Source organism: Anser brachyrhynchus (assembly GCF_964034855.1).
Source record: "Anser brachyrhynchus genome assembly, chromosome: 9".
Taxonomy (NCBI): domain Eukaryota; kingdom Metazoa; phylum Chordata; class Aves; order Anseriformes; family Anatidae; genus Anser; species Anser brachyrhynchus.
In genome coordinates this window covers 10,708,691-10,734,282 of record NC_137703.1, presented here as the reverse complement: position 1 = coordinate 10,734,282, position 25,592 = coordinate 10,708,691, and the positions used below count along the sequence as shown (strand labels likewise).

The following is a 25,592-nucleotide window of genomic DNA, read 5'->3' as shown; positions in this document are numbered from 1 at the left end:
TCGTGCATCGGTGCGCTGGGTGCTGCTGTGCGTGGCTCCTAGCCCTTCCCCTCGGCTGTGTCCTTGCCCCTCCTCACTGCCCTTACCTGCTCGGGGGGCTCCCCTGGGCTTTTCTGGGCCCTCACAGCCAGTGTCACATCGCAGTTGAGGTGCGTCCCCCAAAAGGCGACACCTGGGGGGTGGGAGGCAGCACCTCCAGGAGCCCTGCCTCTGCTCGGGGGGCCCGTGCCCGAGGAGCTCCTTCCTCCCTCGCTGCCCCCGGGCACCCCACGTCCGTCTGCCCGTCCGCCCTCCCTTCCCCCGGCCCTTCCCTGCCCCTCCGTCCCTCCTCACCCCCCCTAACCCCCCCCTCCCTTCCCGTTACGTAAAAGCCGGGGGCGCGGCTCCTTTAAGAGCGGCGCCGGGGCGGGAGCGCGCGGCCCCGGGAGCGCGCCCCGGCGGCGGGGAGCGCGCACCGCGGCGGGGTAGGGGCCGTGCGGGGTTGGTGGGGGGGGGGGGAGGCCGCGGCGGGGGGGGGGCGGGCTGCGGCTCCGGGAAGCGGGCGCCGGAGCCGAGCCCCCAGCGTGCGGGGCCGGGGGGCGCCGCCTGCACCATCCGGGGGCCGGGGGTCGCGGAGGGCGGGGGGCTGAGCCCGGGGGTGGAGGAAGGCGGCGGCGTGGCCCCGGGGGTGCAGGAGGCGGGGGGCTTGGCGGAGGGGGTGCAAGAAGCGGGGCTGGGAGCCCGGGGCCAGGAGCTGGTGACCGGCGGGAGGGCACCGGAGGGCGGCGGCGGCGGCGGCGGGGCCGGGCGGCCGGGGCAGTGGCAGCGGGTGCTGCTGGGGGTGCGCGCGGGGCTGCAGGAGCGCGGCGACCGGCCGGTGCCCACCGTGGGCACCAAGCCCCCGCCGGGCTTGCGGCGCCCCCGCGAGCAGCAGGGGGCTCCCAGGGGGCGGCCGAGCCCCGGCGAGCCTCGGGTGGGCGTGCGGAGGGCGAGGGGGGCCGAGGGGGACAGCCCCGGGGCCAGGAGGGTCCGGGCGGGTGGGCGCGGGGTGCAGGAGCGCGGCCCCAAAGCGCGGCAGGAGCAGGGCCCGAGCCGCAGGGCGCAGCAGGAGCGCGGCGCCCGCAGGGACAGCGGCAGCCCCCCGGGGCGAGCCCGCTGGTGGGTGCGCAGGGGTCGGCAGGAGGAAGGGGAGGCGCTGGGTGGGGTGCAGGAGGAGGGCGAGCGCTACCGCGGGGAGCAGGAGCAGCCCCCCGGCACGTGGCCCCCGCGACGACGCCAGGCCAGGGTGTGAAGGCGGAGACCCCGCCGAGCGCGCCCCCCCCGCCATGCCGCCCGCCCGCGGCCCTCCTCGCCCCGCCGACACCACCACGCCGGCACCGGACACCCGGCGAGGGATGCCACGGCCGTGAGCGTCGAGGTAAGGGGCGACGCGGGCACCGGGACCGCTGGCGGAGGCGGTGCGGCGCTGGCACCGTGCCCTGCAGCACTGCGGGCATCCCCGGCAGCAGGCACCAGGGATGCTCGCCCTCGGTCCCCCTGCTCCCCTCCGCCGAGGTTTGGTGTCTGAACCCGCAGCGGAAGCCGGGGGAAGGATTCCTTTTTTTTTTTTCTTTTTTTTTTTTTTTTTCCTTTTGCTCTGCTCTTCCTCCTCCCCGGGCTGAACAGAGGACCCTTGTCCTCCGGGCACGGCCCCGCATCTCGGGGGCGTCGCGCCGCTGCCAGCGCTGGGAGCAGCACGGAGACCCTCCGCGTCCCCGTCACATCCGCCTCTGGCCGCATCGGGGCAGGTTTTTCTCACCAAAGCGCTCAGGACGCTTTCTTTCGCTCGCTTTTTCTTGCTTGCTCTAAAAGTTAACTCTGGCGACGCGCTCTCGGCAGCCTCGGCACGGATCCTTCCCCAGCAGGAGGAGGAACCCTGCTCTGCTGCCGTCCTCTCACTGCTGCTTCTCCGGCTTCACAGCTCCGGACGGGTTTGGAGCCACCCCAGTTACCCGCAGCCAGCAGCTCAGCCCCGTGCCCCTCGCCCTGCTGGCTGGAGGAGCCGCAGCAACCCCGGGCACGGGGCAGCCTCCCTGCCCGCAGCCGCCGCCGTGGCTCCCGCATGCCCCGGGCCGGGGAAGCGCCAGGGCCGTGCCGTCTGGGCAGGGCAGGCCGAGGCAGAGCCCGGCGCTGCCGCTTCCCCACGCGCTCGCCTCCGTGGTGCCGCCCCGGCACGGCCTCTCCCCCCTGCCCTGAGTTCCCCGGGCCGCTGCGGCGTCGGCGCGCCGCCCTGCGCCGTGGGTGCCCTCGTGGTGCCGGGCCCCTGCATCCAAACCCTCGCTGGCGAATTGGCAAAGGTCGTCGGGTTTTGGGAAACCCTGCTAAAATTGCGACCTGAGCGCGGGGTGTGCACGAGGAGCCGGGCAGGATGGGGGGGCTGCTCCTCCAGGACCCTTTTTAGGGAGCCCCCCCCGAGCAGGTAAAACCCCATCCCGCGGTCCCGCTCGAACCAACCCCTGCCTGGGGGCGCGGGCGGGGGCGCGCCAGCGGGATTCGGGGCTGTGCAACCAGTTAGCAGCCCCTCGAGCCACCCCGGGGCCTCGTTAGCCCGGTGTTCATTAGCGCGGGGCGTGGTGCCGGTGGGGCATTGTGGGAAGCGCGGCTGCGAGGCCGCCGGTGGTGCCCGGCTCTGCTTCTGCCGCTGCCCCGGGCAGGGCGCGGGGGTGGCAGCCGTGACTCAGCTCCCCTGGGGCTCGGGGGGCACAACGGGGGGAGCAGCTTCCCCCCGCGCACCCGGGTTGTAGGGCCAGGGGGAAGCTTCCCAGGCGTCTCTGCCTCCTGCTCCCTTTGGGAAGGGCTCGGAGGCCGTTTCGAGCCCCCAGCCCATCCGACGCTCGCCCACGGGCACCCCTTGATGCTGGCTGAGCATCGCCTTGGGCTGGGGGTGCCAGCCCCGGGGAGCTTTAGGGAGAAAGTCTCCCTCCTCCCCCTGCCGCCACCGCAGCCCTCGGCAGCGTCCCAAGGCTCCGGGCAGCGCCTTCACCCCGCGGCGCTGGGACGCTGCAGCTGCTACGGATGGAGGAAGAGGAGGAGGAGAGCCGGGGGGTGCTGCGGTGCTGGGGGGGCTGTGCCTGCAGGGAGGGGGCAGCTGGGCCTCCTGTGCCGGTACCACCGGTTCCTGCAGGTGTGGTGCCACAGGAGAGGGTGAGACCGTGCGGCTCCTGCTCCCACACAGTACAGAAGGGTCCCTTGGGTGCCCTGTCCCCCGCGGGGTGCCCGGCTGCCCCTCTGCAGCCAGGTTCCCAGCTCTCTGCTTGCTGCACTGGCTGAGCAGCCCCAGGGGGCACTGCCCATGCTGCAGCCCGGCCAATTAGGCTGCCTTCAATTAGCGCTAATGACTAGCAGATGCTCAATGGTCTGGCCAGGGCACTGCTCTGCTCCAAACCGCCGCCCCTTCCCAGCGCCAGGTGCTGGGGCAGGTCGGGGGTTCCTGGATGTGCCTGAGCCCCGGGGGGGACATGGGGCTGGGGGCACCATGGGGCAAAGCCTGCCCGACACCCAGGGGTGCTGAGCCCCTCTCCCTCCCCGTGGCCCCGATAAGCTCCTTCACAGGGGAGCAGGAGCCCAGCCATGGGTGCAGGGTGACATTTCCAGCTCTGACCTGGCCCCCAACGCCGGCCAGACAGATCCCCCCGTGCACAAGGCTGGTGCTCCGTGGCCAGGGTACCTGTGGGTGCTGCCATGCCAGCCACAGGTGGGCATTTTGGGGGGCTCCCATCAGACCCCGGCTTTGGTTTTCCGCCCTTACAGGGTTTGGGGCAGGCGACGGGTGCGGGGTCAGCAGGATCCCATCCTGACCTCTCCTTCCTGCTTGGCCCCAGGGGACCCTGCGGCCAGCGTGAGCGGAGCCCTGCCATGGCTGCGCAGGCGAAGCCCTGACGCCATCCTGCGTCACCGCCGGCCTCGCGGGGACACCGGAAAACGGAGCAGCCCTGCCAGGGGACCCCAGCAGCGCGGCCGCCCCGGCCCAGGTAGGATCAGCACGGGGGCTGTTGGGCACGGACCAGCTTTGCCTTGGGGTGCTGGTTTGCAAAGGGGGGTGTCCCTCCGAGTGCTCGCTGACACCGAGCCCAGTGCCCTCTCGTGGCAACGCCGGGCTCAGCTGCGCGCTCTGCCGGTGCTGCCCTGGGCACGGGGCCCAGCTGGGTGCTGGGGGGGTGCTGTGCTCGGGGGTGCCCGCGGGGAACGCGGTCGCTGCATGCGTTCTCGCCCTTTCCCCCGGCTTGCACCGCTCTCCTGCCTCTTCGTGCCGAAGCAGGGCTGGTTTGTCCCTTAAACCAGCCCGGTGCTTGCCCTGCTCGGTGACAAATGGAGATGGGGATGAGGTGGGGGTTGGCCAGGGGGTCGTGTGTGCCCCCTGCCCCTCTCCATGCACCCTGGGCAGCACAGGGCGCGCACCTGGCCCCGTTGTTTCCCCCATCGCCCCTGGGGATGCGTTGTGGACCGGGCCGGATCCTGCTGCAGATGCAGAGATGGGGATCAGCCCCTCAGGCGCGATGGGCTGCCGTGGCTGCGTGTGGGCTCGTGGTCCAGCCAGGCGGGCTGCTAGCCACGCTGGGAGCACAGCATGCCCTCAGCCTGCCCCTTGGCTGCCTGTGCCGCCACCGCTCGCCATACGGCGGGGATTTAGCAGAGGAAAGAGGCTTAGGGAGAGGATTGGGGTTGCGCCGGGCTTTGTCAGGGCGGGGGGGGCACCGCTGGGTGCGGCTGCTCCCGGACAGGCTCCGAGGGACGATTGCTGCCCGGAGAGGAGGGGACGCGCTGGGGCAGGATCCGGCCATGGCATCGGGCTCCGGTGGCACGGAGAGCGCAGTGTGGGGGCACCTGGCGCCCCGTCCTCGCCGTCCGCCCCCGCCGCGGGTGTCACCGTCCCTCCGTGCCGGCTGCTCGGGACACCCCAGCGAGCTGCGTCGGGTGCCGGAGGCGAAACACACGGCGGTATGGGCTCACCGAGACGTGGAGGGGACTGGGGCGGCACGGCAGCGGGTGGTCCCCGGGGAGCATGGGCAGCAGCATCCCGCGGGCGGGCAGGATGCAGCCGGCAGCCCTGTTCCTCACCGCGCCGTGCTCTGTGTGTGTGTTTGCACGTGTGTGCGCGCACGCCTGCGCCGGAGCAGCCGGCCCGGGGAGTGTTGTCAGTGCAATTTGGGGCCGCCCCTGGGCCCCGCCAGGGCTGAGCGAGCCAGCCCGGGGCGCCGCGGCCGTGCCGCTGCCGGTGACATCACTTCCAGGTGACACTGCCACCAGGAAGGTGGCAGGCGGGGTGGCGGGCCCCAGCGCGGCCAGATGTGACGGCGAGCGGGGCGATGCGCTGGAGGTGAGCGGGGACCCGGTCCCCCCAACTTGGGGGGGGGGCTGCCCTATTTCGGAGCCCCGACGGCTCCCCAGGGTGCCGTGAGCGGGGGCAAGGGTGGGCGCAGGGCGGGATGCCGCTGCGTGCGCCCCGGGGATGCTGAGAGGGATGCGAGGACAAATTGGGATGCTGGTTTGCCTGGAGGGCTGGGGAGGGCTGGTGTCACTGCGGTGGGAGGGACGCCCTGTGGTCACCGTGACTGTCACCGCCCCGGGGGCTTCGGTGGCCGTGGTTTCGGTGGGAATGGCGGGTGTCGTGCTCTCCGTCCTGCTCCGGAGACCTCATGCTTTGGGTTTTGGCTGAGCCAGCACCTGAGGGTCCGTGGTGCTGGGATCGGCACGGTTTCGGTCCCCAGCGCAACACCCAGAGGCTCGTGCCACCCACCCCGTGTCACCTGGGGCTGGCCGGGATGCGCGGGGTGACCCTGCGGGGACGGGGCGCGGACCCCCCCCGCCGCACCGCTCCTCCGCCAGCACCGGGGGGAGGGAAGGTCTGGGTGGGATGGGATGGTGGTGGGGACACAGACACGGGCACTGGGTGGCTGGAGGGCCGGTGGCACACATAGCACGTGCGTCAGTCACCGGCCCGCGGCGTGCCAGCGCGGTGACGCCGGCGGGCCGCGCGCGGGGGCGGCTGGCTGCTCCCACGCCCCGCGCCCGCGGGCTCGGCTCGGCGGCTGAGCTCACCTCTGTGGTATGGCAGGAGGAGCCGCCGAGAGCCTGCCCGGGGCGCAACCCGCCCCCTGTACAGCCCCCCGGGGTCGGTGCCCCCCGGGATGTGGGGTGTGATGGGAGCAGGGGTGGTGTGGGGGGACACAGGATGGGCCACCTGGTGTCACCCCCCCTACACACCCCCAGATCAGCCAGGGGTTTGGATGCACGGTGGGGGTGAAGGGGAGAATAAAGGGGTGGCTGTGGGGGGGTCACTGGGGAGAGATGGGGGTACGCAGGAGTGTTTGTGGGGGACGGGGTGTGTCATCGTGCCCTGCGGTGTTGGCACCAGGAGCCTTTTGGTCCCCAGGGCTGCGCGACGCCTCCGAGCACAGGCAGGTGCGGGGGGGCTGCAGGGCCCCCACCCTCTGCCTCCTCCCGTGCTCACAGCTCTGCTCGGGGGGCTCTGCCCCCATGCAGCCGGGCGGTGTCAGGGCCCGGGGGTGGCTCCGATGGGACGCGGACAGGCCCCCCGTCCCGGTTCCCCATCTCCCCGTGCAGGGGGTGGCTTCCCACCCCCTGGAACCACATCTGATGCCGGAGGGCTGCAGGCAGACGCATCATCCTGGAGACCCCCCAGCGCCGTGATAAGGGCAGCGAGAGGGTTGATCGCAGGATAAACCCTCCCGGCACATCCCCCCCCAACCCCACAACCCCAGGACCCCATCAAACCGGGGCCCGGCCGCTCTCCCTGCCCTGCCGAGCTTGCGCCAGCGCGGCCCCGCTGCCGGCTCGCTGCGGAGCAGCCATCTTCCCCGAGCATCCCTTCCCCCTCCGCCGGCGCGGGGGTGCCCGCAGCGGGAGGGATGCCGAGGATGCTGCGCTCCCCGCCTCCCCTCGCCCCCCGTGGGCGCCCCGCAGGGGGGCACGCTGCCCCCGTCCCCACCCCGCTTGCCGCAGAGCCGCAGCCGCTGGGCGCTGCTCCCCGCTGCTCCCCTCCGCTGGGCTGGGGGGAGAAGGGGGCCGCCAGCGCGGGCGGCGATGCCGCCACCACCACCGATGCCACCTCCTCCCCGCTCGGGCGCCGGGGGGGACAGCGGGCACGCAGGCAGCGGAGCCGGGAGGAAGGCGGCGATGCCAGGGCTCGGGGTGAGGACGGGTGCCCAAGGGGCTGCCCTTTTCTCTGTTGTTTTTTTTTTTTCCCTCCCCTCTGCATCCATCCGCCCCTCCAACACCCTCCCTCCTTCCCCTCCATCACCGCGGTCACCTTCACCCTCTCGCTGTTTTCCGGAACTGCAGCAACTTTCTGCCATGTGATCCCACACCCGGCTCCAGCCCTCGCCGCCCCCAGGCAGGCGCGGGCGTCTCCGCAGAGCCCCCCGCTCGCCGCCACCGCCGCGGCCCCAGCCATGGGCGAGAGATGCGACTACCAGCGCCTGAGCAGCGCCGAGGAGGAGGAGGAGATGCTCGGCCCCCTGCCCCACAGCCTCTCGGACAGCACCGGGCTGCGAGCCCCGCGGCCGGGCGGTGGGCGCCACGGGCGGCCCCCCCAGCAGGACGTCACCCTGGGCATGCCGTGCCGGCGGGTCAGTGCCGGGGGGGAGCCGCGGGGAACCGGTGGCACGCGTGTCCCCGAGAGGTGCTGGGTCCTGCTGGGCCGTGGGGTGGGGGTGGGGGGCTCGTAGCGATGCTCCCCTGCATGGCATCTCTGTGTCGGGGCCCTGCGGCGTCCGGCTGCGGGGGTGGCATGGGGACGGCACCCGCCCCGCATGGCTGCGCTCCTGTCCTGAGCCACGAGCGGGGCTGGCTGCTCCTGCCTGCTGGGGAAACTGAGGCATGGGGGCAGGAATGTCATTGCTGGGGGGGAAAAGGGGGGCAGTGCTGGGGTGGGGACCCAGGTGTCCCCGCAGCGGCACATATTGTCCCTTCCCGATGCAGCTCGGGGCATGGCAGGAGCTTGGCTCGGCAGGTGCTGGCACAGGTCTGGGGACGGAGGGGGTGCCGCAGGGCGGGCACGGTGCCCGGCGTGGGCGGCCGGTGGCCAGGCTGGTGGCCATCCACGCTGGCAGGGACACGTGTCCCCCGCCCTGGGTGACCCTGGGCAAATTAGGAGTCGCCCCTTCCCCCCCACGAAGGGGGCCGGCAGGTGCCTTGGTGCTTCTCACCTGCCGTGCCTCGGTTTCCCCAAATGAGAGCGAGGGGTGGGGGCTGCATGGATGCTGGGGAAGGGTCCGGTGTGGGGTCAGGATCTGCGCACCCCGGGCACCTGCTGCTCTGGGGAGGTGGAAAAACGGGGGGTGCACGTATGGATGATGTGTGCACGGGGGTGTGGGCACAGCTGGGGGGGCATAAAGCTGCGCGTAACCGGTCTGTGCTGGGGGTGCAAGGAGCACACCGGCGCGCAGGCACCTTGTGGGTGCCGGCGGGGATGTCGGGGTGCCATCGCGGGCAGCGCTGAGCGTGGGAGACAGACGGGGTGCCTTTGCACCCCCGCACGCCGCCTCGGGAGGGCGTGCACGGTGTGTGCGATGCGCCGACGGCTGCGTGGCTGGCAGGGGTGAGCCGGGTGCCAGCGGGCAGCCGTGACGTGTGTGCCACGCCGTGCCGCGGGTGGGTGCCCGTGGGCGCGCGGTGCCCGGGCACGATGGATGTGTGTGCACGGGGGAGCAGGGTGCGGGCGCTGCTGGGCGCAGGGGGAGCACCGGGGGCTTTGCCGCGGGGCTCGGGGTGTTTGCGCACGTGCGCCCGGGCACAGCGGGAGCTGCGGGGAGGGTGGTGGTGGTGGTGGGGATGGAGCGGGGGGGATGCGCGGAGGCGATGGGTTTGGGCGCCGTTAGCACGCGCGCCGGGGGGCGGCGGTGGTGCGGTTGCGGTCGCGCACGTGTCGGGGTGTGTGCGTGGTGCGTGTGGTTGCAGGAGCGCGCGTGTGTGGTCCTGGGGTGCACGTGAGAGTCGGCACCGCCTGCGCATGAGTGTGTGCGCACGTAGGGTGCATCCCCCGAGCTGCAGGTTGGGCTGGGGGGGGGGGGCACGGAGCGCCGTTCTCCCCGGCTGCACTGTGCTACCCAGCCCCTCGCGCCCTGCGCCGTGGCTCTATGCAGTATCCTGGGTTTTGAGGGGCTGTTGTCTGCGTCCCACAGCCTTTGGGGACAGTGACCCCGCACCCTGCTGTTGTGCTGGCGTGGCGATCACCATCAGACTCTGCTCGCTGGTCTCTGACCCAAGGTCTCCGTGCTACCCCTGCATGTGTGAGCCCAATGCCAGGAGGGAAACTGAGGCACGGAGCCTCCCCAGCACAGCGAGCACAGCCAGAGCCCCTGGCTGTGCAGGATCAGGCCCTGCCTGCTGCACTGCGCTGACCTGGGCAGCCTTGCCCGGGGGCTTGGGGGTGCTGGAGGCAGCGCAGATGCTGCCCCAGGCTGCTGGGGGCCATGCACCGGCGTGGGGCAGGGAACCCCCCACATCCCCGGCGTCCCCCGGGCCGGGGAGCCGGCGCGTGGCAGAGCTTGGTGCCGAGGGCACCGTGCCCGGCTGTGCCCGGTCAATGGGGCTGTTGTGCCGGGTGCCGGCCGGGATCCCGGCGGTGGGAGCCACCGCGGAGGCTCCTCCAGCGCAGCGAGGGCTCCCCGCCTGCCCCATCCCCTTCCCGGGCACCTCGGCACAGCCAGGGCCGCAGCGGGGGTCCAGCACTGGAGATTTGGGGGGGGGGGGGGGGCGCAGCAGGCGAGTGCCCCGGGTCTTTCCTCTCTCACGCCGCGGCTGCCGGCACCGCCAGCTGTTCTCCCCGGGGAGCTCGCCGGCGGACAACGCGCCCGTGTTCGGGTGCCAGCCCTTGGCCCCGGCCCCATCGGGGACAGGAGCCAGCCCCGGGACACCGGTGGCCGCGGAGGGTCCCGTGCCCACCTCCCCCAGCACCCCGCAGGGCCTGGCACCCGGGCAGACAGGCGCAGGCCTGCGGGGCCGGCAGCGCGCCCGCCGTCCCTTTGGGCCCACGGGGGCGACGGCGGCAGCGGCACGGTGCCCGTCACCCTGGCGTCGTGCCTGCCGCCTCCTTTTGGGAGCGCGGGGCCGGATGTCTCCCCTCCCTCCTCGCTTCCTTGGAGGGGGGGGGGGGAAACTGAGGCCCGGGAACGTTTCCCAAGGCCGGAGCGAGGTTTCCATGGCAATGGGAGCCGGGGGTCCGGTCTCCCAGGCGGTGCAGCTGCCGGAGCGCCCGCTGAACAAGAGAGAAAGCAGCACATTGATCGGAGCCCGGCCCCCCCTGGGCTCGCGGCCCAACGCCGGGCCAACGCGCAGCTAAAATAAACCCTCCTGGGACACGGGCTGCGCGGGCAGCCGGGCCAGGACGGCGGTCGATGCCCGGCTGCCAGCCCCGGGGCGGGGGGGGGGGGGGGAGCCCCACAGAAAGCCAGGAGCGAGCCCACGGCCGCTGCTCGGAAAACGCCAACGCCACGGCTCCGGTCCGGCCCCGGCCCGATTGCGTTCGGGAAGGGGAGGGCAGGACGGTCGGGAAGGAGAGGCTGGAGAGCGCGAAGGAAGGAGGAGGAGGAGGAGGAGAGGGGCAGCCCCGCGTCCTGCCGCCAGCCCCGGTGCTGCGGGGATGCGCTGAGCCCCCTGCTTGCACCGGGGGATCTGTGGGGTGGCCGTGCCCAGCTGGCAAAGAGCGGCGCGGGGGCCGGGAGGAGGCCGTCACCCACCAGGCTGTAGCCACCGTGACTCCTCCGCGGCTCCCCCGGCTCCGCTGAGCGCTCTGCGCCCCGGTGACACCGTCACCAGGCAGGGGACGTGCCCCCGGAGGAGCAGCAGGAGCGTGCGGGCGGCCGCGGTGCCCCGGGCGAGGCTGGCTCCAGGGACGAGGCCGCCTTGCCCGGTGGCCGGCCAAACAGGATGCGACGCTTCGAGACGCTGCGCCGTTCCTTCCCGTTCCTCACCCGCTTCCGCGTCTACCGAGTAAGTGGCCGTCACCCCCACCCCGGTGCCCACGGGCAGGGGACCCGGGTGGCCCCGTCCGTGCCGGGAGCCGCCGGCTCCCCGTGCCGCGGGTGCCCCCGCGTGCCCCGTGCCCGGCCGCCTGCCGCGCCCGCCGTATTTTTAGCCCCGTGCCGAGGATCGGGATCACGGTGACGCGGACCCGAGAGCGTGGGGGGGGGGGGGGGGTCATGTCTAATCCTGGGGGAAAGGAGAGGATGGAGGGGGCTGCCCGGCGGTGGGGCCGGGCCGGGGGGGGCTTTCCCACGTCCCCTCCGGCTCTCGGGGGCGGGGGGCAGAGCCGGGTCCCTTCCCGGAACGGCTGTGATCTCGGGCAGGGGCGCGATGCGGCAAGGGGTGCGTTTTGGGGGGGATGCGGAGATCCCTGCCGGGAGCTGGCCCCGTGCCTCGCGCAGCTGCAGGGGGGCGATGCCGGCAGCACCGGGACGCTGCTTGGACCCCGTCCTCGTCCCCCACACCCTCATGGCTCTGCGTCCCCATCCGTCCCTTCCCCGAGGCTGCCGGCACAGGGCCACCACCCCGTGGCAGAGCCACAGGTCTGTGCCCCGTCCCGGCCCTGCTGGGTGTGCGGGGACACGAGGGGACACTGAGGCAGTGCTGTGGGGTCTGTCCCTGCTGGGGACGGCTGCCGCCTCCGCTGTCAGCCACTCCAGCTGGGCACAGGGAGCCTGGCAGGCAGCGGCTGGGGTGCCCCGCGTGCATGTGTGGTGCCAGGGCACGGAGCATCCCTTACAAGGTGCTGGGTTGTGATGTTCCCCTTGCATGGGGCTGGAATCGGGGACATCCATGCCGTGCCTCAGGTTCTGACCCGTCTCCATCCCCGGCTTCAGCGGGGCTGTGGGCACAGTGGGGCAGAGATGGGGTCCCTGCCCTTCCCCGCGGGTCCTGCTCTGCAGGAGGTGAGTCCCTCGCATCCCCCGTCCCTGCTGGCACAGGGACCAGCCCCAGCTTTCAGCCCCTTTGGGCTGCAGGTGGCAGGAGAGGGACGGGCCCCTGGGGACGGAGGGGAGCAGGGCAGGGTCCCCGCTAACCAGGCGCGGTGTCCGGCAGAAGCTGAGCTGTAGCATGCAGTCGGAGGAGGGCACGGACTGGCTGCTGGAGCTGCTCACCGAGCTGCAGCTGCAGCAGTACTTCCTGCGCATCCGGGACGAGCTCAACGTCACCCGCCTCTCCCACTTCGAGTACGTCAAAAATGAGGATCTGGAGAAGATCGGCATGGGGCGCCCCGGTGCGTACATCCCCCCCAGATATCCCCCCGTTTGGCTGCACCCCATTTTTGGGGGAGCCCAGAGGGACGTGTGGTCCCAAGGGATGGAGAGGGGTTTTTCTCGGGAGGGGACCCCCGCGTTGGTGACAGTCCCCGTGTCCTGCAGGCCAGCGGCGGCTGTGGGAGGCGGTGAAGCGGAGGAAAGCCATGTGCAAGAGGAAATCCTGGATGAGCAAGGTACGGCCGGGAGAGGGGCAGGGAGGGTGTGACGGGGAAACTGAGGCACGCCGGAGGAATGGCGCTGCCTCGGCCCCGTGCAAGGAGCTGGTTTCTGTGTGCCCCTCTGCCACCTCCTTCCCACATTTCTCCCTTGGCCCTCTCGGTGCCCGTCTCTCCCAGTGCTGCAGGGTACTGGGGACAGCCCTGTCCCCCCCGGTGCTGGCAGGGATCGGGACACAAGCCCCCGCCGCATGTCCTGCTGCGGCGTCACCCTGCCCGGCCCCGCACGGGTTGCTTCACAGCCTAGGGACAGCGGTCAGGAAATTCATTCCCCTCGCGTGATTTGCCTCTTTTTTTTTCCAGGAAACTCATTCAGAGCTAATTAGTAGCAGAGCCTCAGCCGGCTCCATGGGCAGCATCCCCGCTGTCCGTCCCCCTGCCTGCCCCAGTGCCCCGCAGCACCGAGGCAGGGGACCCCGGGATGCGCGCGGGTGTCCCTTGTGCCCCCGGGGTGCTGCACCCCTGGGCGCCTCGCACCCCCAAAACGCCCGTGCGCTTGCCAGCTGGGCGCTGGGTCGTGGCCTCTCCCTTTCGTGACTCATCTGGGCCGAGCCGGGGCCGGGATGGGCTTTTAATAGAAGGCGACTCAGCCTCGCGCCGGGCCGAGAAATGCCACCTCCCACCCCGGCCGCATGCCTGCCCCGGCCCCCGCGCAGGTGCCAGCATCCCCAGCTGGGAGCCGGGGCTGGGACGGACCCCATCCCTTCCCTTCCCGGTGCTCGGGCCCGGTGGGGAGGCGAGGCATGGAGAGTCCATCCCCAGGGAGAGCCCATCCCCGTCCCCTCTGGGCTGGTGACCGACGCAGGGCGGGTGGCAGGGCCCGGCAGCCGGGGTGGTGGTGGCGGCAGCAGCGCGTGTTGCAAGGCCCACGTCGCTGCGGGGATGTGTCACCGCGCTGGAGGTTTCTCTTGGCCCGCTGCCCAGGCACATCGTGCGGCCGCAGCCCGGCCGAGGAGCGCCCGGGGACCTTCTGGGCTCCTGGGGGGGTGGCCTCTTCCCTCTCTCCATCCCGAATCGCGGCTCAGCAAGCAGGCAGCCAGAGGAGAGGAGCCTGCTGCAGCCAGCCTGCCTGGGGAAAGAGCTGGGGTCATCATTAGGTGCCAGACTGTACGTGCAGGCGATTTATTGGCACCACTCCCAACACCAAGAGGTGGATGGGGTGGCCTGGTTGGCACCAGATGGGCACCGATATCACCATTATGGGAAGGGGAAACTGAGGCGAGCTGTGCCCGCCAGCGGGCAGGAAGGTTTGGGGTCCCCACGTGTCTCCGCGCCCCCATCCCACACCCCTCTGCGCCCCACAGGTGTTCAGCGGCAAGCGCCCCGAGTCGGAGCTGCCCCCCCAGCCCCAGAGCACCTTCCGCAAGCCGCCCACGCCGCCCCCCCCGGACACCGGGGGCCAGCACTCGCTGACCTGCCTGATCCGGGAGCGGGACCTGTCGCTCTTCGAGAAGCTGGGCGATGGCTCCTTCGGCGTCGTGCGCCGCGGCGAGTGGTGCACGCCCGCCGGCAAGACGGTGAGGGGCCGCGCGCCCGCGCCGCTGCTGCTCGTGGCGTTGGGGGGGGCTGGGCACGGGGAGACCCCCTGGGAAGGTGTCGTGCCCGGTCCCGTGGCTGTATTTGGTTTATTTAATCTTTATTATTTGGCTGTAGCTCAACGTGGCCGTGAAGTGCCTCAAGACGGACGTGCTGAGCCAGCCGGAGGTGCTGGACGACTTCATCCGCGAGGTGAACGCCATGCACTCCCTGGACCACAAGAACCTCATCCGCCTCTACGGCGTGGTGCTCTCCCACCCCATGAAGATGGTGAGTCCGGGGGGGGCAGCAGGACTGACCCCTTCCCGAGGCAGTGATCCCATCCTACAGGGCACCGTGAGCCCGATGGGCTCCGTGCCCCGAGTCCTCCACCAGCATCCCCAGGACTGGGGACGTAACGGGGCTGGAAAGCAGCCCCAAATAACGTGTCCCTGGCCTGACCACCCCGCTGTCCCCTCCCCGCGGCCCAGGTGACGGAGCTGGCCCCGCTGGGCTCCCTCCTGGACCGTCTGCGGAAGAACCAGGGCCACTTCCTCATCTCCACGCTGTGCCAGTACGCCATCCAGGTGGCCAAGGGCATGGCCTACCTGGAGTCCAAGCGCTTCATCCACCGCGACCTGGCCGCCCGCAACATCCTGCTGGCCTCCAACGAGCAGGTCAAGATCGGGGACTTCGGGCTCATGCGGGCCCTGCCCAAAAACGACGACCACTACGTGATGCAGGAGCACCGCAAGGTGCCCTTCGCCTGGTGAGCCTGGGGAGCCGAGGGCAGCACCCCAGGGTGCTGACACCCAGGGAGGAGGAGCGGGGGGCTCTGCCCAGCCCCTCCTGATGCTCATGTCCCTCCTGATGCTCGTGACCTTCACTCAGGTGTGCTCCCGAGAGCCTCAAGACACGCACCTTCTCCCACGCCAGCGACACCTGGATGTTTGGGGTGACGCTCTGGGAGATGTTCACCTACGGGCAGGAGCCCTGGATCGGCCTCAACGGCAGCCAGGTGGGTGTGCATGGTGCCCGTGGGACCAGCACCCTCACCCGCAGCGCCCCCAGGCCCAGCCGGGACCCAGCACCCCGTAACGGCGCTGCCTGCCCCGCAGATCCTGCACAAGATCGACAAGGAGGGCGAGCGGCTGCCGCGGCCCGAGGACTGTCCCCAGGACGTCTACAACGTCATGCTGCAGTGCTGGGCGCACAAACCCGAGGACCGGCCGACCTTCGTGGCCCTGCGGGACTTCCTGATGGAGGTAGGCAGGGGGAGAGGGGATGGGGTCCTCAGTGCCCCCTTCCCATCAGCTGTGCCGGAGCGTGGGCAGAGTTAAGGGTACCCGAGCGGGTGACTCGGTCTCGTGCCCATTGCCAGGGCTCCCCGACCCCAAACCAGGGGACGTGGGGATGCTGCGTCCCCACGTGCTCATGTCCCCTTGTGCTCACCCCGTCCCCCCCCCAGGCCCAGCCCACCGACATGAGGGCCCTGCAGGACTTCGAGGAGCCCGACAAGCTGCACATCCAGATGAACGATATCATCACCGTCATCGAGGGCAGGTATTGCACGGCGGGGGGACCGCGTGCCAGCCCGCACGGGGACGGGGGACCCCAAGAATTGGGGTAGGGACGGGGTGGGGATGGGGGGGCTCTGCCCCCCCTCCGGCACACCTGGCTGGAGACCCCACAGGCGGGCGGCCCCCTCGATGGGGACATCCCAGCTGGGGGCACGGGGCCACCGCCGTGCCCGCGGGCAGCGTGGCTCTTCCCCACGCCGCCCAGGCTCCCTGCGCCACCCGGCCCCGCTGACTCACCCCGCTGCACTTGTTGCTTTGCCCCGGCCTTGCCCCGGGTAAACGCCTGCCAGGCGGCCGCACGCACCGGGGCCGCTCCCTGCTGATAGTGGCGGGGACGTGCCACCGTCACCGCGGGGGCACCGGGCGCTCCGTGCCGCCGTGGCCTGGCCTCTGCCTGCGCCGAAGGCTTCGCTTACCGGCTCCTCCATCCCTGCTGGATGCCCTTGTTCCCCCCCAAACCGGGGGTCCCAGGACCCCGTGCTTCAGGCCGGGGGGGGGACTTTTTGTCCCCAGGTGCCCATCCTAGGAGTGGGGTCACCCTTGAGGGTTCCTGCCCCGCTCCAGCCCTATTATGCTGCTTGGGGACAGCAAGGGGGCACCCCCAAAAGCGTCCCTTCCTGGTGGCATGCAGCGCTCCAGCACCCCGGGTGGCCCCGTAGCAGGGGGGAGGCGAGGAGAAAGGAGCTGCTTTCCCTCTCCCCCCTCCTCTGGGGCCAGATCCCTGCATTTAGTCACGGCCCGGAGGTGAATCAGGCCGGATTTGTGTGTCTGGAGGGACCAGCTTTCTCCCCGGGCTGCCGATGACTCTTGCCCAGGGTCTGGCGGTGGTGGTTTAATTGCAGGGAGGGGAGGGGAGGGGAAGGGAAACGGCGTCGGCGGAGCGAGGGAGGGAGGGAAGGAGCGGCGGAGGGCGGCGCGGCCGTGCCAGAGCGCGCACATCGTCCCCGGTGCATCACGGGCGGGCTGGGGGCCCCGCTGCCGCTGCCGCCGCTCGCCCCGGCTGCGCTCGCCCCAGGTGAACCGCACGGGTTGGGACGCGGCGGGGAGGGACGCTGGCGGGGTGCCCTGGCCCTGCCGGTGGTGCCGGGAGCACGGGCTGTGGGAGCACGGGGTGCCGGAGGAGCTGGGGTGCAGCCTCTCCCACCTCAGTTTCCCCAGGCGGGCACGGTTTGGGGGTGCCTGGGGGGGGGGGGGTGCGGGAAGGGGTAACGGGGGCCGCAGCGGGTGCTGGTGCTCCGGTGTGCCCAACAGGCAGGAGCACCGAGCCCTCGCCCCGTGCCTCAGTTTCCCCAGGGGTTGCTGCCCCCCTCGCCGGGTGTTGGGGAAAGCAGGTGGGGGGCTCCTGGGGGGGCCGCATCCGGCCCCGGCGAGGCCGCCCGGGGCGCCGTAAACACCCCCCACCCCTTTTTCAAGCCCCTGCGTGTCGTTTGAATGAGCGCCGGGCGTGCGTACGTGTGTGTGGGCAGGGGAAGGGGCCCCCGGCTCCGTGCACACACGGCAGCAGGACCTACCTGAAAGCCCCGCGGGCCCAGCCGGCCGCGGGGTGGGGAACGGGGCGGGGGGCAGCTTTTGGGGTGGGGGGCCGGAGCGGGTTTGTGCCGGGGGTCCGAGCAGCGGGGCTGGGGGGGGTGCAGAGGGGAGCAGCTTGGCCTCAGCATCCCTCCGGGGCGCTGCTGGGAGCGGGGAGGAGAGCGGGGGAGACCTCCCAGGGTGGGGGGCCCGGCCCCCGGCCCCCCTCGGCCGCCCTCCCCGGCACGCTGCGGGCGAGGGAGGGTGCCCGGTGCCGGCTGGGCTCGGGCTCGGCCTCGCCGAGGGGTCCCGGCGCTGAGTAATGCGGCTGGCTGGCGGCGAGCAGGGAAGGTAAACAGGAAAAGGGCTGAGCTAGTGGCCACGGGTGACTCACAGGTGACTCCAGGAAACCGCGGGGCCCGTGCCAGCCTCGCCGAGCTGGCACCGCAGGCGGCAGTGCCACCCTCCGCACGGCCTGGCGGGACAGCAGGCAGCCCCCCCCCCCGCCTGGGGTCCCCCCGGCGCGGGGCAGGGGGGATGTGGCGGGTGCGGGATGGGGAGAGGCTGGGGGTGCTGCTCGGGGTGCCCTCCTGGGGTCCCCTAGCTGTGTGTGTCCCCCGCCGAGGCAGGGCTCTGCCGCTGCCCTGTCCCACCCCTGCTGGTGGCCGTGTCCCCCCCTGGCTGCTCCTGCCCTGGGGTGGCCCCAGGGGGTTTCTCTGCCCAGCCTGCTTGCAGGAGGCTCACCCCACGCGGGGCTCCACCGTGACGTAGGAAGGAAGCAAGGGAGACCCCACAGCCCCGCGTCCCTCACCGTGGTCCCCTCAATTCCCCCCATGGGGGCTGGGATATTTGGGGTTGGACAGCAGCGCCCAAGCTGCTCGGTCCCATGCACGGTGCTTGCGCTGCCCCTGGTGGCGTGGGACACGGGTGTCACCCACCCCACGGCTCCTGCACGTCCTGCGCCACCCGGGGCTCAGAAGGGGCACGTCCTTTAGGGAGTTCCGTTCCTCATCCCCCGCATCCCCAGCGGGTCGGATCCTGACCCCTTCCCGGGGCGCGGGGTGGGGGGCAGAGCGCGCCACGGGTGCGGGGTTAGGATCCGGGGCACCCTCCCTGGCCGTGCCACCGCCTGCCTGCGTGACCCCGGGTGAGTCACTTCGCCTCCTCCCGTGTCACCGGGGCAGGGCGCGTGCCCCGCTCCCACCGCCACCCCCGGGGGGGTCTCGCCGTCCTCCCACGCCGTCCGTAACGAAGGTCCTTTTTGTTCCTCAGGGCCGAGAATTACTGGTGGCGGGGTCAGAATAAGCGGACCCTAAAAGTGGGCCAGTTCCCCCGAAACACGGTGACCTCGGTGGCGGGGCTGTCGGCCCACGACATCAGCCAGCCGCTTAAAAACAGCTTCATCCACACAGGCCATGGAGACACCAACCCGCAGCAGTGCTGGGGGTTTCCCGATAAAATTGATGAGTAAGAAACTTTCTGTCTTCTCTGCACCCCGCTGCCTCCCCCCCCCCCCCCCCGCCTTCACGGGAGCCAGCCACAGCTTGGCTTTCCTCCCTTTAAAAAAAAAAAAAACTCCTCTTCCTCCCTGGTGTGCTGGGGCTGGTGGCTCCTGGCAGGGTCCCCGCAGCTTGACTAACTCCCTCGCCTCTTCTCACTAACGGGGTCGGGCGCTGCATGGGGGGGAGCTTGGGGGCCGCGGAGCTGTGCTGGTGGGGCTGCTCGTGATGGGGTGTGGGGCCAGGCTGGGCACGGAGCCCCTCGTCCCAGCCTCGTGGCCCCTCGGTGCTTCGCAGCACCCCTGCTGCATAGGGACGGGGGAAATGTCCCCCCAGAGGTGGCTGCCGACGTTTTTGGGGTGTCCTGGGGCATCGTGTGCTTGGAGGGGAGTCGGTGTGAGCGTGCAGCCTGGCCGCGTGCTTTTAACAGCGTGTGTCCTCTTAAAAAGCAAAATATATATATAAAAAAAAAAAAAAAAGGGGGGGCCGGGCATCGTGCAGCGTGTCCTGGCAGGAGCTGGGTGCCAGGACCCCGCACCCCGGGGTGCCGCAGCGCCCAGGAAGCTGTGGGCAGGGTGCGCTGGCTTGCTGCGGGGTCACGGCGGCTCTCTGCCAGCGCTGGGGCTGGGGGGGCCGTGGGAGGGCTGCTTGGGGGGGGCAGGGTATGATTTCAAAGCCTGGAAAGCTCCCGCTGGGCCGAGCCAGCTCCCGCGCCCGTCTCACCGCATCCCATGGGCCGGCGATCCCCGTGGCCGTTGGGCACCCCGGCCCGATACGGCCCCGCTGGTACTCTCGATCCCATTCTGCCCCCGTCCCCACGGGGCCGTGTCCCGGCGGCCCCCCCGGAGCGTTTCATCGCCGCGCGTGCGCGGACGCGCCTCGTGCCCCGGCAGGCCTCCCCGCGCCCCGCTGCGTGGGCACGCGCCCTGGGTACGTGCCGTCCGGGCCGCGGAGAACGCACCGAGCCCGGCACACGCCCAGGCCTTGGGGCTCCGCCGGCTCCCTGCCTCACCACGCCTGGCTTGCGACGGCTCGCCCGGGCCTCCCGCCGCGCTGCTCCCGCCGTGCCCCGGGCGCACGCGGCACCCCCGAGCACCCCGGTGCGGCACCGCGGCTCTCCGTGCCTCGTGTGCGTGGCACGTCGTGCACCGATGGGTGCCGGAGCCGGGGAGGGGATGGGTGGCACCGGGATAGCACCCGGGGGCTGTGCCCTGGAGGGAAAAGCCTCTCGGGGTGCATCCCCGGGCAGCCAGCAGTCACGGGGACGGCGCTCGCAGCGGGATGTGGATCTCCCTGCGGGGCACGGTGCTTGATGGAGGGGCTGTGGGGTCTTCCCCGTGTCCCCATCCCATAGCAAGGGGCAGGTTTTTCCTCCTCTCGCCCCCCCAGCAGCCCCCCACCGTAGGCGGGGGTGTGCTGAACGTGCGCCCGAGCACGTGCTGCAAGCGTGGGGAGTGCGGGGGCCCTGCGCAGCGCCCTGCTGAGCCCCCGCGGCGCTCTTCTCTCTCCCCGCAGGCTGTACCTGGGAAATCCCATGGACCCTCCTGACATTTTAGGTGTGGACCTGACTGCTGCCAGACCCACCCAGCTTCCAGGAAGGGCTAAAAGTAAGCAGCTTTTCCCCCTGCACCCCCTGCCTCCAGCCCGTCGGCTGCGCAAAGTCCCTTCTCTCTGCGCCGGGAGCTGCGCCCTTTCACCTGGGTGACGGGCAGGATCTGTCCCTCCGTCCCTTCCGCTCTGTCTCTCTGCTGCCACTCGCTTGCTGCAGCCCCGGGTGGCAGGGAGCCGGGGTGACGGCGCGTGCCAGCGGTGTGGGCGGCTCTGCCCAGCCCCGCCAGGCTGGACTCTGCCCCGCTGGCCTTCGGCCGGGCCCCTCGTCCCCTCCCGGGGCAGGGCTCCCCGTTGCGGGGGAGATCGGCTCGGCGCAGTCGGAGCCGCGACGTCCCCGGGCGGGGAGGGAGGTCAGACACAGCGCGAGTGCCACCAACCCCCTAAATCTGCAATCCGGGGGGAGCTGGGGGGGGGGGGGCACCAGCATCTGCTCCCGGCCAGCAGCGGCTGGAGGGGGTACGAAGCATGCACCGCGCCCCCGCTAACAACCGCCCCGGCTGCCGCTTGCTCCCCGCGCTCCCCCTGCGCCTCCCCTGCTCTCGGGCTCTCTCTTCTCCTGCAGGGCAGCCGCCTCCGCGCCCACCTCAGCCTTCAATCCTGCTTACGAGTAAGTCGGGCTGTTCTGGGAGCCGCCAGCCCTGCTCGTGCCCCCCTCTCTTCTCTCTTAGCTCCTTTCTTCCAAGGTACTCGGGGCGTGCTGTGCGCTTCTCAGCCGGGGCAGCCCCCGGCCCTCGCCGGCACGCACGGGCACCGCCGGGCACCCGCGGGTGACAGCGCGGCTCTGCTCCCCGCGGAGGAACGCGTCCCCAGCCCTCCAAACCCAGGGCAGGCGTCCCCGGGGAGATGGTGCCGCCCGTGCTGCCTGCCCCTGGGCGTCTCCAGGCTTGTCCCCCTCCTCGCACGTCTTCCCTGGAGGGACCGGCGGGGACTAACCGCTCCGAGGGGCCACCCGCCACCGGTACTGACCCGGGTGCCGCTGGACCGGGCATGGCTGCAGCGTGGCATGCGCTGGGGTGGCCGTGGAGCAAGGGGGAGACAGGGCAGGGTCCCAGGGGGTGGGGAAGGGCAGGGGCACCTCGGGTGCAACCCCCCGTCCCCCTCCCCGGATCCTGCCCCAGGAAGGCAAGCATTGCTGTGGCCAAGGTGGGAGTGGGGCGAGGAGGCACGGAGTGGTGGAGCTGAGGCTGCCGTGCCATGGGTTTGGGGGAGCTTCCTGTATGCTGGGGTCTCGCCGCGGCTTCGGGAAGGAGGGCAGTTGGGATCTGGAGTCATTCCCAAGGAGGGTTGTCCCCACCTGGGGACGGGAGTTGGGGGTGTTGGTGGGTGACGCGATGGGACCCTCACCGCCTTCTCCCTTGCATCCTAGAGCCCTCCTACGACCCGGTCAGCGAGGAGGACGAGGGCCTGTCGTCTGGCTTCCGAAAACTCTGCCTGAAGAAGCCGGGCCCGGGGAAGGGTCTGCGGCTGGCCAAGCCCTCTGCCCGCGTGCCGGGCACCAAGGTGGGCGAGCGGCAGCCCGGCCGGCCGCCCAGCGAGGGACCGGGGAGCGGCGAGGTGACCCTCATCGACTTCGGGGAGGAGGTGCCCCCCGCCAGCCCCTCGCCCGTGGGGGAGCTGACGGCCCCCTCCCTCGCCAAGCTGGCCATGGAGGCCTTCTCGCTGCTGGACAAGACCCCCCCGCAGAGCCCCACGCGAGCCCTGCCCCGACCCCTCCACCCCACGCCGGTGGTGGACTGGGACGCGCGGCCCTTGCCCCCGCCGCCCGCCTACGACGATGTGGCGCAGGACGAGGACGACTTCGAGGTGTGCTCCATCAACAGCCCCCCCGGGCGGCGGGGCAGCCGTGCCGGGCTGCCCAGGGCGCGCGAGCGGGGCGAGACCAACTACGGCTTCGTGGACGAGGGCGAGCGGGCGGCGGGGCTGGAGGACAACCTCTTCCTGCCCCCCAAGGAGGCCAAGCAGCCCAGCCTGACGCAGACCACCGAGATCTTCGAGGAGCTGCAGCAGGAGTGCATGAAGAGGTTCAACGTGCCCCGGGGGCCGGCCGCCTGCCCGGCAGACGACAAACCCCAAATCCCTCCCCGCGTCCCCATCCCGCCCCGGCCCCTGCGCCGCAACGAGCCCGGGCGCTGGTCGGGGGAGCTGTCCCCGGCCTCGGGGGGCGAGGAGGACCGGCCGCCCCAGATCCCCCCCCGGGACCCGCTGTCGCAGCCCACCTCGCGGACGCCCAGCCCCATGGCCCTGCAGGTGGGCTCCCCCCAGCAGCGAGGCGCCCTGTGCTCCTGCCTCTCCACCTCGCCGGGGAAGCCCATGCCCACCACGCAGAGCTTCGCCCTCGACCCCAAATACGCCACCCCCAAGGTGATCCAGGCGCAGGGCAAGGACTGCTCCAAGGGGCCCTGCATCCTGCCCATCGTGAAGGACGGGCAGAAGGTCAGCAGCACCCACTACTACCTGCTGCCCGAGCGCCCTGCCTACCTGGACAAGTACGAGAAGTTTTTCAAGGAGGCCAAAAGCCCCGAGGAGGCACCGGCGTCCCGCGTGGTCACCACGGCCACCGTCCGGCCCATGGTGCAGCAGCAGCCGGACTACAAGGCCAACTTCTCCTCCAACAACAGCAACCTCGGGCCCAAGTGCCTGGTGAAAGCCTCCTGCAGCCTCCAGAAGATTGTCTACGATGGGCCGGATGGCTACCGCCCCTCCGAGAAGATCCGGCTGGTAAGCGGCTTCATCGGGGGACGCGGTGGCTTTTGGCCGGGTGGCCGTGGGCTTGTTGTGTCGCTTGGGCAACAGCCATCCCTACCCCGTGCCTCGGTTTCCCCGTGTTCGGTCCCCAAGTGGGTGGCTGCGAGGGGTCCCCAGGCATGCAAAAAGCAGCCCCAAAATGGGGATTGGAGACCCTTTTAACCCAAATTAGCCCTACCCACGGCTTGGCCCCATGGAAGGGGGAGGAAGGTGGCTGTCCCTGCTGGGCACAGGGAGGTGGCTGGGGGTCTGCACCCCAGCGCAGGAGGCAGAAATCCCACCTTGACTCCCTGCTGCTGGTGCCCAGCTCTTCCTAGCTGGGGACGGAGTCATGGGGGGGCATCCCTGGTGTCCTGACCCGCCCCCCCCCCCCCCCAGCTCCTTGCTGGTGGCACGCGGTGACCGTCAGCCTCCCCCAGGTGCAGGACATGGTGCACGGCGTCACCACCGAGGAGTGCCAGGCGGCCCTGCAGAACCACGGCTGGAACGTCCAACGGGCCATCCAGTACCTGAAGGTACGGCACGCTGCGGCGCCATCGCCAGCTCCCGTGGGGGTGGGAGCGCCCCTGCCACCCCCCCCCCCCCGTCCTCGCGCCCTGTCCCCTTGCAGGTGGAGCAGCTCTTCTGCCTGGGGCTGAAGTCCCGCGTGGAGTGCCACCGGGTGCTGGAGATGTTCGACTGGAACCTGGCGCAGGCCAGCTCCCACCTCCTCGACCCCTGCGGCTCCTCCCGGCAGAAGTAAGTTATTTTTGGGGTGGCTCGTGGGGTTGCTCTTCCGCGCCGCGCTGCCCTCGGGCTTCCAGCCTTGTCCCCCCCCCGCTCCTGATCTCACGTCCTCCCCTCGCAGGCGGTGACAGCGGGGACCAGGCGAGCTGCGTTGGATCCGGAGCAGGCGCCTGGCTGCGGGGCCGCCGCGCAGTGCCCACCCCGAGCCGCACCACCCGCTGCTGGACTCTGGACTGAGCCCCACTTGGGGGACGGGGGCGCCCCAAAAGGGTCTGGGAAGGGCCCGGCCCCTGCGCCAGGCTGCCTGCGCCCTGGCTTGAGAGATGTGCTCCGTCCCCTGGCCTGTTGTTGAATTGTTTTTTGTAAAGAGAAATGTAATTTTAATATATATATTATATATATATATTATATATATATATAAAATATTCTATGGAGAGGAGGAGGGTGCCTGTGCCCGTCTCCTGGCTTCCTCCCTGCCAGCGCACGGGGACCGGGGTGTCCCTGAGCCCCCCGCAGAGGGACGCCGCGCGTTCCCAGGAGGGATGCAGCCATGCTCCCGTGGCACCCCGCAAGGGGACCCCCGCGGCACAACCCCGGTTCCCCCCCTTTCCCCTCCCCGCGGCTCCAGCCGCCCCCGCGCCCCGCAGCAGATGTGCCGGGAGCCTGCTCGTGACTCATGCCCGGGCAGGGAGCGGCGAGCCCTGCGTCGCCCCCACCCACGCGAGGGGCGTTGTGCAACCGGGTGGCACCGCCAAGCCGCAGCCAGGTGCCGGGGAGGTGGGTGGGGGGCTGGCACCCCACAAGCCGGGGTGCCGGTGTTAATCCACCCCCAGCATGTGTTGGACCCCCCCCCCCTCTAGCTGGGTTCCCCCAAGTTCCACCTCGCGCCAAGGGGGGGACCTTGGTGGCCAAGCCCTCCGGGGTGCTGGAGCACCTGAATGCACAGGGGGGGTGGATGCGGTGGTCCCTGGGGTGTCCTCTGCCCCGTGTGCATGCAGAGGTGGTGGAGAAGTCCCCGTGAGTCACCCCGCTATGGCCACAGGTCCCTGGCACCCGCTGCTCCCCAGGGGACAGGCAGGTTTGGTGGTGCTGCTGGGGGGACACCTGTGTACAGGCAGCTGGGGCTCTCCCGTGCCTCAGTTTCCCCACCCAGAGCTGTCACGACGTGTCGTCGACATGGGATGGGTGTCGATGAAGCGAGGGAGGCGCAACGCCTTAACCAACTTGTTTCCCCCCCCCCCCCCCCCCTTTAAAAAATCCCGGAGCTGGAATAGGCCCTGAGAGGGAGGAAGCAAGCGTTTCTTTACCGTAACGGCTCCTGCCAGGTCCAGGGGGGCCGTTGCACGCCAGGGTGAGTCTCGCCATCCTTCCCCTGGTTTAAGGTGACCTGCGAGCCAGGGGACGGCCCAGCCCATGTTAGAACAACCCCCCCGGCACGGATCTGCGTGGGTGTTTGCAATGGGATGCACTCCGATGGGCAGATAACCCCCCCCACGCAAGGACTCCATTAAGGTCATCAGCCCTGAACGCAACGCCCCGCGCCTTCGGGGGCAAAGTTGGGGTGCCCCATGCGCTGCCCCCACCCCCAGAGAGCCCCCCTAATAGCCAGGGTCCCTTTTGGGCAGCTGGGCTTATGCAGCATCCGGGACTGGATTTTTTTTTGGGGGGGCTGCATGAGCAGGGATCGCCCCCGAGCAGCAAAGCATCAGTGCGCTGGGGTAGGGCACGGCCATGGGTGTCGGGCAGGGGTGGGATGAGCACCACCGGGTCTTTGCGTGGCCTGGGGGGGCGATGCCATGCCCCCGGGATGGGGAAGGGTTAAGCAGCGCCGGACCCTGAGGCGGTGGGAGCTGCTCCCTTCCTTGTTCCTCCTTGGCGGCGAGCCCACGGGTGCCAGGGGTTATCGGCTGC

General features: G+C 71.0%; 1 protein-coding gene across 11 annotated transcripts; it reads left to right on the top strand.

Annotated features, from left to right (window-relative positions):
* Window positions 1-638: 638 nt before the first annotated feature.
* TNK2 (tyrosine kinase non receptor 2) lies at window positions 639-24,120 on the top strand. Of its 11 annotated transcripts, XM_080604344.1 has the most exons (18): window positions 640-1,396; window positions 3,840-3,989; window positions 7,321-7,607; window positions 12,061-12,238; window positions 12,384-12,454; window positions 13,801-14,013; window positions 14,150-14,302; window positions 14,503-14,780; window positions 14,903-15,029; window positions 15,130-15,276; window positions 15,480-15,574; window positions 18,373-18,567; window positions 20,115-20,206; window positions 20,773-20,817; window positions 21,577-22,928; window positions 23,375-23,470; window positions 23,566-23,693; window positions 23,803-24,120. In XM_080604344.1, the coding sequence occupies exons 3-18, from the start codon at window positions 7,431-7,433 to the stop codon at window positions 23,807-23,809; spliced, it is 3,354 nt and encodes a 1,117-aa protein (XP_080460470.1). In that variant the 5' UTR covers window positions 640-1,396; window positions 3,840-3,989; window positions 7,321-7,430; the 3' UTR covers window positions 23,810-24,120. The 11 variants fall into 11 exon arrangements, with proteins under 11 accessions (XP_080460474.1, XP_080460470.1, XP_080460475.1 ...); XM_080604348.1 differs by lacking the exon at window positions 18,373-18,567 and having other exon boundaries at window positions 639-1,396; XM_080604347.1 differs by lacking the exon at window positions 20,773-20,817 and having other exon boundaries at window positions 642-1,396.
* The last annotated feature ends 1,472 nt before the right edge of the window (window positions 24,121-25,592 follow it).

Coding starts and splice junctions, on each gene's coding strand:
- TNK2 (XM_080604351.1), top strand. CDS start 6,888: ATGCCGAGGATGCTGCGCTCCCCGCCTCCCCTCGCCCCCCGTGGGCGC. Junction 20,207..20,772: donor GCTTCCAGGAAGGGCTAAAA/GTAAGCAGCTTT, acceptor CTTCTCCTGCAG/GGCAGCCGCCTCCGCGCCCA. Junction 20,818..21,576: donor GCCTTCAATCCTGCTTACGA/GTAAGTCGGGCT, acceptor CTTGCATCCTAG/AGCCCTCCTACGACCCGGTC.